Below are 13,962 nucleotides of genomic sequence, written 5' to 3'. Positions count from 1 at the left end.
CCTCCCCCGCTTCCCCGGGTCCCCCTCTCCAGGCAGGAAGATGTCCAAGCCCCGCGCGGTGGAGGCGGCGGCGGCGGCGGCGGCGGTGGCAGCGACGGCCCCGGGCCCGGAGATGGTGGAGCGGAGGGGCCCGGGGAGGCCCCGCACCAACGGGGTAAGCAGGCACCCTCCCCGCACTCACCCGGCGCGCCCCGCCGGCCCCGCGCCGCGAGCACGTGGGCTCGCCCCGAGGCCCCCGCGCCGCCCTGGGGCAGGGATGCGGGCGGGGCGCCCGGCCTGGCAGTTTCCTTTTCTGCTGCCTGCCTGGGAGTGGCGTCCACACTTGCTCCGCCATGACCCTGGCGCTATGTGACCTCGGAAAACTTTGTGTCTTTATGGCATTTCCACACCCCGAGACCTGGCTACCACGGCGGTGGCTGCCTTCCCAGGGTGTGCGGGGCCTGCCCGGGTCCCTCAGAGCGGTCACTGGTCTCCCTGACTTGGTGTTGAATAGCTCACCAGGCAGAAGGGCCCTAGCAGTGTCTCTGGGGGAGCCCTCCTCCTGTCTGTGCTTACTCAGAGGAGAGGCCCCACGCCAGAGACACCAGCAGTGACCCTGACCGCCCCACCAGCCTGCCCACCCTCCTGTTAACGCCAACATGCCGTTTGCAACTGAGTGACCACCTGAAATGTGCTGGCACTGGGCCCTGCTTTCGTTAGCTGTCCACTCCCCACCCCACCCGAGAGAGATTTTCTCCCAACCGCAGTCCAGTCTGCAGTCCAGTCTGCAGTCCCGAGAGGCTGCTGGGCTGCATTGGTTTGAAAGGGGCCAGGCTTGGGCACACAGAAGACTCAGGCGGTAGTGACAAGTCCTACCAGCTGACTCAGGACCTAGAAGTGGTTCATCAGGTTCCCTGAGGCCTGTTTCTGTGCTCCAGTCCCTCCAGCTCCTGCCAGCGGGGGTGAGTCCCTGTACAAAGGCCAGCCCTTCAAATTCCTCATTTGTTTACTCGGGGTCATTTTGACCTCCCTGCTGTTGGTATTTTGTCTTCTTATATAGACCTTTGTGTACAGCTGGTTCTCCTGCTGGCCAGATATCCCCTTAGTGACCAGAGTTAGAGACCACATGTGTTCAGGAAACATCCGACTTGGACCTGGGAGTTGCAAAACCTTCCGCTCTACTGGGGCTGGCACCCCCTGGTCGTCCTGCTTTTTTTTGAGAGATGATGATGTTGGTTTTGTGAGATGCTATGGGACCTTCTTGTTCTTCAAGCGTCTTTCAGAATATGCGTTTGTCGTTTTAGGAGAACGTGTTTACCGGGCAATCAAAGATCTATACCTACATGAGCCCGAACAAATGCTCTGGAATACGTTCCCCCCTTCAGGAAGAGAACTCAGTTGCACATCACGAAGTCAAATGCCAGGGGAAGCCATTAGCCGGAATCTACAGGAAACGGGAAGGTAAGTCTCTGAAATGGCCCTGTTCTGACCACAGCTGCTGGGGCTGCAGAAGCCTGTCTTCTCCGGAATTATGCATACACATTATGTTTTTATGCAGCTTTTTCGCACCCAAGTTCGCAAGGAGCCCTGTTCTGTCTTGCTGCTGAGAAACAGACATGGGGGAAAGAGGAGCCTGTCCCAGGGCGTGGGGGCCTGTCCCAGGGCGTGTGCCCTGTTGGTCTAACAGGTTCTTCTGCTTTCACAATAGTTGGCATGTCCTTCAAGCTTGGTTGTCTTGCCAAGTTGCAAAAAGAACGCACCTGATTTGCCGTTTAAGAGGCCCACAGGTGCCAGAAGTGCAGAAATTATGAGTCCAGGTTGTACAGACCAGGCGCTTGCAGTTCTGTGTTGTGCGAACGCCAGGAACTGACTTCCTTCCCTTTTATGAGCTGGCCTTGACTTCATTTCTAAAGTTTCTTCCCACTCGAGAGTTCAGAGCTACTCTCTAAAGCAGCATAATCCGCAGTGAGATTTGGAGTTAAAATATTGAACAAGAAAATGCCCAGTTATTGAAAATAATGCCTGCTCTTGCAAAGCGAAGCAAGCTGAAAGCTCCTAGAAATCGTGCTCTAATCCAAATAGTCCCTTTTCAAGCTACATTGGGGAGTGTCAGCTCTCCTCAGTTCACCGTGCTCCCTTCTAATAAAACTTGCCTTAAAGACGCAGAACTCTGGCCACCAGCAGTTCCATACAAGGAAGCCTTGTATTCATTAACGGAGAACGCCATAAGTGATGGGTCAGTCCAGTCTTTGGGGCCAGATCTGAGAACCAGGGGCGGGGGAGCCCAGAACCGGGGGCTGGACCAGCCCCGGCTTGATTCTCCCCCGTATACAGGGCACTACTCTTGTGTCAGTCTTCAAATGACGTAGGTTCTAACCCTCACTCTGCCACTTCCATGGAGGAAGCTTGGGCAGGTTGCTCCTCTGTGTTTGAGCCTCACTTCTCCCGTCTGTAAAGTGGGAGAGTAGAGTCCTACCTCGCAGAGTGATTCTGAAGGTCAGCTAAAGCATGGGTGCAAAAGGGCTGTGAAATCCTCCGTACCATCAGCCTTTCCTTTGCTGGACTGTGAGTTTCAAGTATTGCGGCCAGTTCCTCCCTCATTGGCGGCACTTAGGATGACACCTACCACGCAGGGACCAGGGGAGGGGCGCCTTCTAAATGGTGGTCAGCCAGCCTCACATCCCTTCTGGAATGAGGCAGAATGTAAATGGTCCTAAATGGTGACATGATGCACAAGCTAGCTTGTTTGGGCTTGTAGTGTTACTAAATGGCAATGATTAGAATTTTGGGACAGATACACTTCGGAGGAAACCCCAAGGGCAGTCCCTTGTCCTTGATTCTCAATCTTTCTCTGCCTTGACGCAGACTGACGTGACAGCCGACATTCACGGGCACCACACACTCCTAGGGTTACGCTGACGTCCCGGCTTTGTCTTCCTCTGGTTCCACTCAAGAAGGCCTATAAGGGAGTGAGAATGGCCTGGATGGGTTTTGATGTCTTTATTTTTCTCTTTTGTGTATCGAGATACAATTTAGGTATCATAAAGTTTACCATTTTAAAGTGCACAATTCAGTGGTTTTAGTATATGCTCAGAATTGTGCAGCCATCACCAGTATCTAATTCCAGAACATTTCATCCCCGCCTAAGAGAGACCTAGTCCCCATTAGCAGTCACTCCGCATTCCTCCTCTCCTCCAGCCCCAGGCAACCACTAATCTACTTTCTGTCTCGATGGATTTGCCTATTCTGGACATTTCCTATAAATGGAATCAAACGATACATAGCCTTTTGTGTTTGGCCTCTTTCAGCATATTTTCGCAATTCATTCATGTGGTAGCGAGCGTTAGTACTTCATTCCTTTCTGCGACTAAATAATATTCCACGTTTTATTTAGTCATCCATCAATTGATGGACATCTGGGTTGTTTCCACTTTTTTGCTATTAGGAATAAGCTGCTACATTCATATACAGGTTTTTATGTAGACATATGTTTTTAATTCTCTTAATAGATGCCTAGGAGTAGAATTGCTGGGTCATATGGCAACTCTATGTTTAACTTTTTGAAGAACTGCCAGACTCTCTTCCAAAGTGACTGCACCATTTTACATTCCCACCAGCAGTGTAGTATTTACTTATTTTTTAAAAAGTAAACCATTTTTTTAAAAAGTGACCAGTTCACCAACACCAGTGCTCCACAACTGGTTTTAGTAACAGATCATTTCGGGGTCCTTCACAACGTACTGATCAGTGTCCAGGCACCGTGCTGAGGACATCTGTGAGTGCCGGATGTTGACCCCGTTAGAAGAGGGAACCCTGAAATGAAGTGTACCAGGCAGCTCCTGGGGAGAAGGTTCTGTGTTACTGCCTGTTCCTGTCTGCCACCGCTGGCCCACTTTAGGAATTTAGCTTTTTTCCTGGGGTCTGCAGCCCCATTCCTGAAAGTTACCGATCGGACTCTCATGCCAGTATTGCTACCTGCGGTGCGTCTGCTTTCAGGTCTCTGATGCAGGAGACCGATGTGTTCATGAACTAGATGGGAGGAGTCTTTTCACAGTGTATACATGTATCAAATCATCGTTAGGTACACTTGAAATCTCTTGCTGTTTTGTCAATTATAGCTCAATAAAACTGGAAAAAGAAAAATACAGAAGGCCAAAAGCTCTGCCCTGCGTCTGGGTCCAAAAGTAAAGCCAGATGCTTCTCCCACGAGAGCCGTTAGCGGGCACCGAGCTTACTAGGCTGAGGGCACTGCTGCCCGGCACACTCGTGACCCTTTCCTCTCTTCAAGCCTGTCTTAGAACGCAGCTAACAACAGTCTAGAAATTGGGAGAGAGAGCATCTAGAATAAACCTCTGTCTTTCTGCACCCTCTGCCTCCAGAGAAAAGAAACACTGGGAATGCAATACGAAGCACCATGAAGTCCGAGGAACTGAAGATCAAAGACGCCAGGAGAGGTCCCCTGGCACCTTTTCCAAACCAAAAATCCGAAGCCTCAGAACCTCCAAAAACTCCGACCTCGTCTTGTGATTCTCCCAATGCAGCCGTCGCCAAGCCAGCCCTGAAAAAGCCCGCCAAGGGCAAACAGGCCCCTCGGAAAAAGTAAGTGCCTCCTGGATTCTCGTGACCCCGTGATGCTGGTTAGGGTTAAGCAGGCCACCTTCTCGCACACTAAGGCTCCAGTGCCTTGAGTCACACCAGTGACACCATTATTTGTCAGCATCTCAGCCTGGCACGGGTCCAGATTCTCAAGAACCACCACCCTCCCAACGAAAGCAAGCAGCCTGTCTCCGAATCTCTCTCTGAGGCTTCGTGACCACAGGCTGCCGTGGACACGGGTGTTTCAGTGACATCATTTCCAAGGAGCTGGCCCCTAAGGAGTTGTGTGTTTCCTGGGTGCGAGTGTGGTTTCAGTGTGAATAAGTCGTTCTCTCCGCTTCCCTCCCCACCCCAGAGCTCAAGGAAAAACGCAACAGAATCGCAAACTCACAGATTTCTACCCTGTGAGGAGGAGCTCCAGGAAGAGCAAAGCTGAGCTGCAGGTAGGGTCACGTGGTTTTAATTACAGCTCTTGGAAGGGCACGCAGCCCAGTGGGCAGTGCTTGGCATGCACGACCTGAGCTTTCTCTGTGTCATCTTGGGGCGCGTCTCTGCCTCTGTGGCCTCGGTAGTCTCCTGGGTCTAGTGGGGATCATCATAATGCTTGGGGTCACTGTATGGCATGGTTAAGATGCCTCTGAGAAGGAGCCCTATAACCTGGAGCGCGTGGCAGGGAAAGGCAGGCGTTTTTCCCTGAAGGTGGCTTTTCCAGACTTGTCGGCAGGGCCATTGGAGCCTGAGACCATGGGGAAGGCCACGTGTTCTTTCAGAGGTGGCTCTGTCGGCTGTCCAGAAGTCCCCACATCGTGTCTCAAGGTGATAAAAGAGCTGTGGCTTCAGAGCCACTTCCTGGTTATATGACCTTGGGCCAGCGACTTGACTACTCTGTGCCTTGGCTCCCTCTCTGCAAAATGGGGTAATGAATATCTTGGGCTGTTGGGAGGATTAAATGTCTTGATACCCATAGAACACGTAGAACCATGCCTGGCACACAGTAGGCTCTGTTTCCCCAGTGCTGTCACTTCCGGGGGCTCCTCTCTGCCCTTCCCACCCAGCTGTGATCCCTGGGCACATGTGAAAAGCAGGCCGGAGGGCCACGTCTGCTGTGCCGACTCCGCCCCCTGTTTGTGGGAGTGCAGCTGTCAGTCAATATTTGATGCAGTGAGGTGTGGTTATTGCCTTTCTGTTAAGGAAACCTGGGGTGTGGTCTAGTCCTGCAGTCCACTGGCTGCTTCCTTCCACCTTCCACTCAGGGGCCTCCTCGCTCACCCCCAGAGCAACCTCAAGGCAGGGGAGCAGTGCTCAGGATTGCCGCCCCCACAGGGAGTTAGGGGGCCCTTGGCTGCACATAGTCTCCTTCCGGCATTTTTATGTGAAGTCTATAGACACAGATCTGGTAGTCTAGTATTCTTTCTCTGTTGCTCTTTTTTTCTTTGAATTGATGAGTCTTCATTTAAAAATTAATAATAATAATAAAAAGGGGTCCATCCCCCTACCCCCACCCCCCAACAGCAGCTTTGGCATTACTTCCTTAGAAAGGCAGTGTCTTCCGGCCAAGAAGGAGCTGTTAGAAAATGTTTGCCTGCAGTGGGAGGCTGTGCTAGGTCACTCTGAAAGACAGCACTGCAGCGGCCGAGGCGGTGCCAGGCCCCAGAAGCCAGACACCTCCCAGCCGCAGCCGGAGCCACAGCGTGCCCACACAGGGCGGGCCTCAGGCTGCAGGGTGGGGGCAGCTGAGCTGGCCTTTGGCATAGAAAAACAAGGGCTTTTCTGTCTGGGGGAGCAAAGGCTGCAGTGGGCCATGAGGCAGGTCTGTGGAGTCTCGCAGCAGATGAGGGGAAGGGGACAGACACTCGCTTCGCCAAAGCCCGGCCTGTGGCCCAAGAAAGCCGCTCTGTCACTGGGCGAAGAGCCCTGCTGTGTCCCTCATGTTTGTGTTGGCTCTGCTGAGTGAACACCGGGCCAGGCGGGGGTTGGCCAGGCGGTGCCTTCCCTTGATGGCACAGGTAAAACTCAAGGGCAGGGTAGCTGGGCCTCATCCGAGGGGTGAGGTCAGGCCTGACCTGCCTGCCCTTCTGGGCAGCAGAAACCGGGGCCTTGGTGGGTGAGGCCTAAGAGGGGGGGTGTGCGGAACCAGGGGTGAAACTGAAATTAAAAGCCTGACAGACACGTCATCGAGTTTGAAGACAGAGTGGGCCGGGTCCAGGGTCCAGGGTCCGGGTCCAGGGCGGGAGGGTGGGAACTGGGCCTTGGAGAGGTGCCCTGACCGCCCTCACCCAGACCTTGCGTCCCTCTCCTCAGCTCAGTCTGCCTCTAGGACCCTCTGTGGGCCACTGCCAGAATTTTCTCTAGCAAGCCTCCAGCTGGTTGTTGGCGTGCCCCAAGCCACCCAGACTCCAGAATGAAACTCAGTCTCTGTGACGCTGATTTCAGGGCGTCTAGCCGGGCCCCAGCCTTCCTCAGCTCATCTCCTCTGTGCCATCCATGTCTGCTCACAGCAGGACCGCCCCCCCGGCCCCCTCCGCCAGTCTCCTGCCCCAGTTTTCCTATGATTACTGCCATTACATAGCTCACTATATTTCTCCTCACTTGTCCCTGCATGGGGTGTGTGTGTGTGTGTGTGTGTGTGTGTGTGTGTGTGTGTGTGTGTTATTGTTGTTGCTTTGAGGGCTTACTATGTGCCAGGCGCTGTTCTAGGCTAAGAGATTCCACAGGAAACGAGACCAGGCCCCTGTACTTAGGGAACTTATATTTGTGTGGGGAGTGATTAACATTTTTTAAAAAGAAGACAACCAAAAAGATCATTTCGGATAGCATGTTGACATTAATAAAACCAAGTCGTTTGATGGTGTGGCTAGGCTAAGGCTGCTTTAGCCAGGGTCATCAGGGAAAGTTCTCTGAGGGAGGTGCCTTTTGAGCCGAGGTTGGAAGGAAGGGAGGAGGCAAGCCAGGCAAACGGATTGGGGGAAAGGGTACTCTAGGCAGGGGAACAGCAAGTGCAAAGGCCCTGAGGCAGGAACAGCCTGGCCTCCGGAAAGAGTCAACCAGTGTGGAAGCAAGGGTAAAGGTCGCAGATGAGGCTAGAGAGGCCGGACCTGGATCCGCAGTCCCTCACAGGTCATCGGAAATGGATTTGATCCCAGTAGCAGTGGGAAGCCACTGAAAAGCTTTTGTTTTCCTTTAAAGAAACTTTTTGTCTTGAAATAACTTTAGATTTACAGAGGAATTGCAAAGACAATGCAGTGTTCCCATAGACCCTTCCCCAGTTTCTGCCACAGTTAACATCTTAGGGTGCCATGCCACATTTGTCACACTAGGGAACCAACGCTGGTACTAATGTATCCAATAAACTTACCGGAAAGCTTTAAGCAGGAAAATGATATGATCTCATTTACACTTTTATTTTATTTTAAATTTTATTGGGGAACAGTGTTTTTCCAGGACCCATCTGCTCCAAGTCAAGTAATGGTTTCAATCTAGTTGTGGAGGGTGCAGCTCAGCGGCCCGTGTGGGGATCGAACCGACAACCTTGGTGTTATGAGCACTGCGCTCTAACCTTCTGAGCTAACTGGCGGCCCCTCGTTTACATTTTTAAAAGATGCCTCTGGATGCTGTGTGGAGAGCAGAGTAGGAGTGGGGGTTCAGATTGGAAGCCAGGAGACCCCAGAGGCGGCTTCTGCGGGTGTCGGGGCAAGTGCACACGTGCCTTGGTCGCAGGGCAGAGGTGGAGATGGAGAGGAGTGGGCTGGGCTTGCGACTGCCTGGTGGAGTCTGCTGCAGCACTTGTAAACCCCTCCAAGGCTGCAGAGACCTGGCCCTGCTCACCACCGGTCCCCAGTACATATCGTAGACGTTCAATAAATACCTGTGGGCTGAGGTCCCATGTGGGCTGCAGGCCAGTTCTGCAGGCCAAGGCAGTGTCCCACGTGGAGCCTCGTGCAGAAGGGCCTGAGCTCAGCTGTAGGTGGAGGGCTCAAAGTTCACACAGCTCCCGTGTGTGCTGTCCAGTTTGCTGGGTCAGGGCTCCTGGTCTGTCTCTGTGTAGCTGCCTTCGGGTCCTTGTGCACCGCCCGAGCAGTGGGCCCAGGGTCGGCAATGGAGGTAGTGCCAGGAGGGGCGGTCCTGAGGGACAGGTGTGCGCAAGCGCGCCCACTCCTCTCCAGCTTTTCTGTCCAGGGTGGTGCTGACTCCTTGGGGTGGGAGGCCCTCTGTGCCCCATCTAATGGTGCAGCCTCCAATCAGCGCTAGTCAGTGTTGCACAAAGTCAGAATTCTGACAGTAGATGTCAGCAATTTAAATATTTTTCTAAAACACAGCATGAGCCACAACATAGCCACAACCTCATCTTGTGTTTGGGCCACCACTGTGTCCCTCCTGGTCCATTTGAACCCCAGGTGGCAAATTGTCCACAACAGATGGGCGATGAGAAAAGGACAGGAGGTTTGGGGGCTCTGCATCCTTGGGGACCAATGTCATGGAGCCAGCTGTGGGTGACCTTGTGGCGTTGGGTCCAGAATGGTCTGGGAGGGAATGCTGATGTGCTCCTTGTTTTTACTTCCCAGTCTGAAGAAAGGAAAAGAATAGACGAATTGATTGAAAGTGGGAAGGAAGAAGGCATGAAGGTAAGGGCGGCAGGGCCCACAGTGGAGGCCAAGGCTGCAAGGCCAGGGCGGCGGCGTGCTGCTTCAACCCTTTAATGGTCCGACCAGTCAGACTGCTAGCTGTTGAGGGGCCAGATGCTCAAACCATTGTGAAGGGAACGTCTCAGAAAGGATTGTACGTGAAATGTTATCCTGGCAAAACTTTCAATTGTGGAAAATACCTACAACATAAAATATACGATTTTAGCCATGTTACAGTGTACGATTAAGTGTCTTCACAATGTTGTGCAACCACCATCCCTGTCTAGTTCCAGATGGTTTTCCTCCTCCCAAACGGAAACCCCACCCCCATCAGCAGCCACTCCCCACTCCCTCCACCCCCAGCCCCTGGCAGCCAACCACCAGTCTGCTTTCTGTCTCTGTGGATTTGCCTGTTCTGGGCATTTCCTACAAAAGGAATCACACAATAGGTGCCCTGTTGTATCTGGTGTCTTTCATTTAGCATGATGCCTGGGGAAACTTTTAAAAGGAGAAACTAATAAATTTTTTCCTAAAGTCTGTTTTCCTGGGGAATGGCACTGAGTCCGGGCTACACCGCTTCCCAGTCACGTGACCTTGGACAAAGCGCTGCTCTGTGAGCCTCGTTTTTCTCATCTGCAAAATGGGGCAACACCCACCTAGCAGATCTCTTATGAGGTTCCAATGTAACAATGCTTTGCTGATGGGCACAAGGGACCTTGTTGGGGGTGACAGATCCCGGGGACAGTTGCACAGTTGTATACATTTAATACCCATCGAACCATATATGTAAAATGAGTGAATTCTAAGGCGTGCCTCAGGAAAGCTGTTGAAAGAGTGCTACAAGCCCCAGCCACCCTGGAAGCCGGCCGGCATGAACCAACCCTCTCTCATCACCTCCCAACAGATTGACCTCATCGATGGCAAAGGCAGGGGCGTGATCGCCACCAAGCAGTTCTCCCGGGGCGAGTTTGTGGTGGAATACCACGGGGACCTCATCGAGATCACGGACGCCAAGAAACGGGAGGCTCTGTACGCACAAGACCCCTCCACCGGCTGCTATATGTACTATTTTCAGTACCTGAGCAAAACCTACTGGTAAGTCCACTACCGCTGTGAGTGGCAGAGAGGCACGGGCCACAGGGCTAGGGGTGCAGGAGCATCCAATTCTCCCTATTGCTCCAGCTTCCTGTTTAGTTTTTTTTTTTTTTTTTAGCTGAGCCATCCTGCCACCTGTTGGCAGCTCAGTGGCTGCTCAGCTCTGGCCGGGAAACGAACCGGCAACCCTGTTGCTCAGAGCTCGCATTCTTTTATTTTATTTTATTTTTTATTGTTAGTTTCAGGTGTACAGAACAATGCAATAGTTATCCTTTTTACCCCTCACACAGAAACAACCCCCCTCCCCCATCTACTGCCCTCCCACCCCCGATATCATATTTATCTATTACAATTCCATTGACTCCATTCCCACTCTCTACTCCATGTCTCGTGACTATATGTATATATAATTATAGTTGACATACATTATTATTCAACATTAGCCTCAGAAATACAGTGCGGTGGTCAGGCTTCTACACTGACTATGAAGTGGTCTCCCCAACAAGACATGAGTCCATCTGGCCCCCTAAAAAATATCTACAACATTATTGATTATATTCCCCAGACTGTCTTTTCTATCCGAGGCCATATTATAATTACCAATTTGTATTGTTTCATCCCCACCCACTCCCAACTAGCCACCCTCAGTTTTTCCTCTGTGTCTCTGAGACTATTTCTGTTTACATTTCTCATTTATTCAGTTTTTGAGAATCCACGTATAAGTGAGATCATATATTTGTCTTTCTCTGACTGACTTATTTCACTTAGCATAATGTTTTCTAGTTCCATCCATATTGTTGCAAATGGTACTATTTCCTTCTTCTTTATAGCTGAGTAATACTCCACTGGGTAAATGTACCATAGTTTCTTAATCCAGTTGTCTACCGATGGCCATTTCGATTGTTTCCAAGTCTTAGCTATTGTAAATAGCGCCACAATGAACATAGGGGAGCATGTATTTTTTCGGATTAATGTCTTGGGTTTTTTTGGATAGATACCTAAGAGTGGAATTGCTGGGTCATAAGGTAGTGCCATTTCCATTTTTTTGAGATACCTCCATACTGATTTCCATAGTGGCTGCACCAATCCGCAGTCCCACCAACAGTGCACCAGGGTTCCCTTTTCTCCACAATCTCACCAACACTTGTTATTTGTTGATTTATTGATGATAGCCATTCTGACCAGGGTGAGGTGGTATCTCATTGTGGTTTTTGTTTGCATTTCCCTAATGCTAAGTGAGGTTGAACATTTTAAAAATATGGAACGCTTCACGAATTTGCGTGTCATTCTTGCGCAGGGCCATGCTCATCTTCTCTGTATTGTTCCAATTTTGGTATATGTGCTGCCAAAGCTCGCACAGAGCTCGCACTCTTGAGCGAGCTCTTAACCGAGCCACTCAGCCAGCTCCTATTTAGTTCTTGCTGCCATTTTTCAAAGCTGTCAAGCAGCTGCCCCCCGCCCCATTCGCATTTTTAATATTTGGGATTGGAGCCGTTCTAGGTGCCATCTTATCAGACAAGGAGCAGAAGTGGACTTGTCACTGCTTTGAGGCTCACCTGGCCTCTCCCCATCGGGGCATTTGGCCAGAGCAGCTGTGGGAATCGAGGCTCCTTTCTCCATATGGCCAGTGTTGTGGATTGTTTTTTTTAGTAGACTTTATTTTACAGAGAGGTTTAGGTTCCCAGCAAAATTGAACGGAAGGAACAGGGAGTTCCCACACATGCCCTGCCCCCACACATGCACAGCCGGTATGGTTGTCGTTGCTTCATTTATTTATTGTGCAGAGCTCCACAGGTGCCTCACCACGGGCCTCCACAAAGCGTCTCCTCCCTTCCCCTGCCTCAGACACCCCACCCGCTGCCTCTCTTGGCTCTTAAAAGAGATTTTTGTGAGTTGAATTGCTTTCCCAAAAATGCGGCCATAAATCGACATCCCACCAGAGTTGAGAGCGAGTGTGACTCCGGCTGGGTTCAAAAGCCTCTTTATCAATTTAATAACCCTCTGTTGCCCTCTTCCCCCCGCCCCCCACCCCCGCCCCCAGCGTGGATGCAACGAGAGAGACAAATCGCCTGGGAAGACTCATCAATCACAGTAAATGTGGGAACTGCCAAACCAAACTGCACGACATCGACGGCGTGCCTCACCTCATCCTCATCGCCTCCCGTGACATCGAGGCCGGGGAGGAGCTCCTGTATGACTACGGGGACCGAAGCCGGGCTTCCATCGAAGCCTACCCCTGGCTGAAGCATTAACCGCCCGCCCCGCCCCCACCTTCTTCAATGGACAAAGTGCCCTCAAAGGGAATTGATTTTTTTTTTTTTTACACACTTAATCTTAGCAGATTCCTTCAGATGTTTTTAAAAAGTATATTAAGATGCCTTTTCACTGTAGTATTTAAATATCTGTTACAGGTTTCCAACGTGGACTTGAACAGATGGCCTTATATTACCAAAACTTTTATATTCTAGTTGTTTTTGTACCTTTTTTGCATACAAGCCGAACGTTTGTGCTTCCCGTGCATGAGACTCGGCACAGGTTTAAGAGGAAAGAGTCGAGCCTGAACTAGGACGCTGGGTGACGCTCTGGCCTCCAGCTGAAGAGCCAGGACTCTTCCCCACACACCCCCGATGTCCTGTCCGAGTGCAGCCGGCATGGGGAAGACGCCGCCTCCCGCCGGCCTGGACGGGATGTTCCCAAGCTCTTGTTTTCCTGACGTCTCCACAGGCGCACATGGAAGTGTATGAATATTTTTTAAAAAGGTTTCGCAGTTAGTTAGTCTTCCCCTCTGCTTTCTCGAAAGCTTACTGACCCGGTGGCCCGTGAGCACGGGCCGGGCCTCGATTTACTCTTCCACAGGCGGCCGCTTTTCTGGGCACCTGGAAGCATCAGGGCGGGTAATCAAAGTAGGTGTGGGCAGGGAAAAGCAATGCTTAGCTAGCCCTGCCGGAGCAGGGCTTCCCGGAACTGGGGTAATTCTTTATAGAAATGTGAACACTGAATTTATTTTAAAAAAATAATAATAAAAATCAAAAAAACAAAAAAAAGACAAAAAAAAACAAACCACGAAAAAACCACAGAAAACAACTTACATGTACATAGGTCTTAAAGTGAGTGAAGTGGCTGCGATTTTTCCTTTTTTGGTTTGGGTTTTCTTTTTCTTTTTTTTTTTTTTTTTGTAGAAGAGATTTGAGATGGTACTCTATTCTAATCAAAAATAAAGTTTTGTAGTGGGACCAGAAATTACTTATCCGAACCCCACCCCTACCCCATCCCGACCCGATTCTGCTGGGTTGAAAGTTCCTGACCTGCTGTCAGGCGTTTTGTTTGTCAGACCACCTGGTGTCCTTCCTGCGAACACGCAGACTGTGCAGCCATGAACCGAAGAGTGAGCCTGCGAGCCCTGAAGTGCAGGCCCCCATCCCAGGGCAGCGGGCAGGTCAGCACCCAGGGAGCAAGGCTGAGGGTAAAGTTTTCACCTTGACTGTGATGGCAGAGGGAGTAGGTTGATTCTCCCTCCCCAAGAAGGCCTGAATCTCACTCTGTTAACCTGCAGTCCAGGGGGCTGGGGCTCTGGAGCCGTGACCTGGGGTTTCCCGCCCCCCGGCCCCAGGTAAATGTGAATGGAGACAGGTGTGAGAGCCTGTCCTCCACCTTGATGCCCCCCAGCCCC

At 51.3% G+C, this 13,962-nt stretch overlaps 1 protein-coding gene across 1 annotated transcript in view; it reads left to right on the top strand.

Annotated features, from left to right (window-relative positions):
• KMT5A (lysine methyltransferase 5A) overlaps positions 1-13,467 on the top strand; it is a 17,511-nt gene extending 4,044 nt beyond the window's left edge. Inside the window, exons 2-8 of the mRNA XM_019649026.1 lie at positions 33-154; positions 1,284-1,440; positions 4,359-4,578; positions 4,931-5,018; positions 9,138-9,197; positions 10,102-10,292; positions 12,334-13,467. Of these exons, the coding sequence (XP_019504571.1) occupies positions 33-154; positions 1,284-1,440; positions 4,359-4,578; positions 4,931-5,018; positions 9,138-9,197; positions 10,102-10,292; positions 12,334-12,544 (1,049 nt within the window). The 3' untranslated portion in view covers positions 12,545-13,467. The remainder of the gene's footprint in view (positions 1-32; positions 155-1,283; positions 1,441-4,358; positions 4,579-4,930; positions 5,019-9,137; positions 9,198-10,101; positions 10,293-12,333) is intronic.
• Positions 13,468-13,962: the final 495 nt, after the last annotated feature.

This window comes from Hipposideros armiger, unplaced genomic scaffold (genome assembly GCF_001890085.2).
Source record: "Hipposideros armiger isolate ML-2016 unplaced genomic scaffold, ASM189008v1 scaffold_128, whole genome shotgun sequence".
NCBI classification, from domain to species: Eukaryota; Metazoa; Chordata; class Mammalia; order Chiroptera; family Hipposideridae; genus Hipposideros; species Hipposideros armiger.
This window is presented reverse-complemented; position numbering and strand designations above follow the sequence as displayed.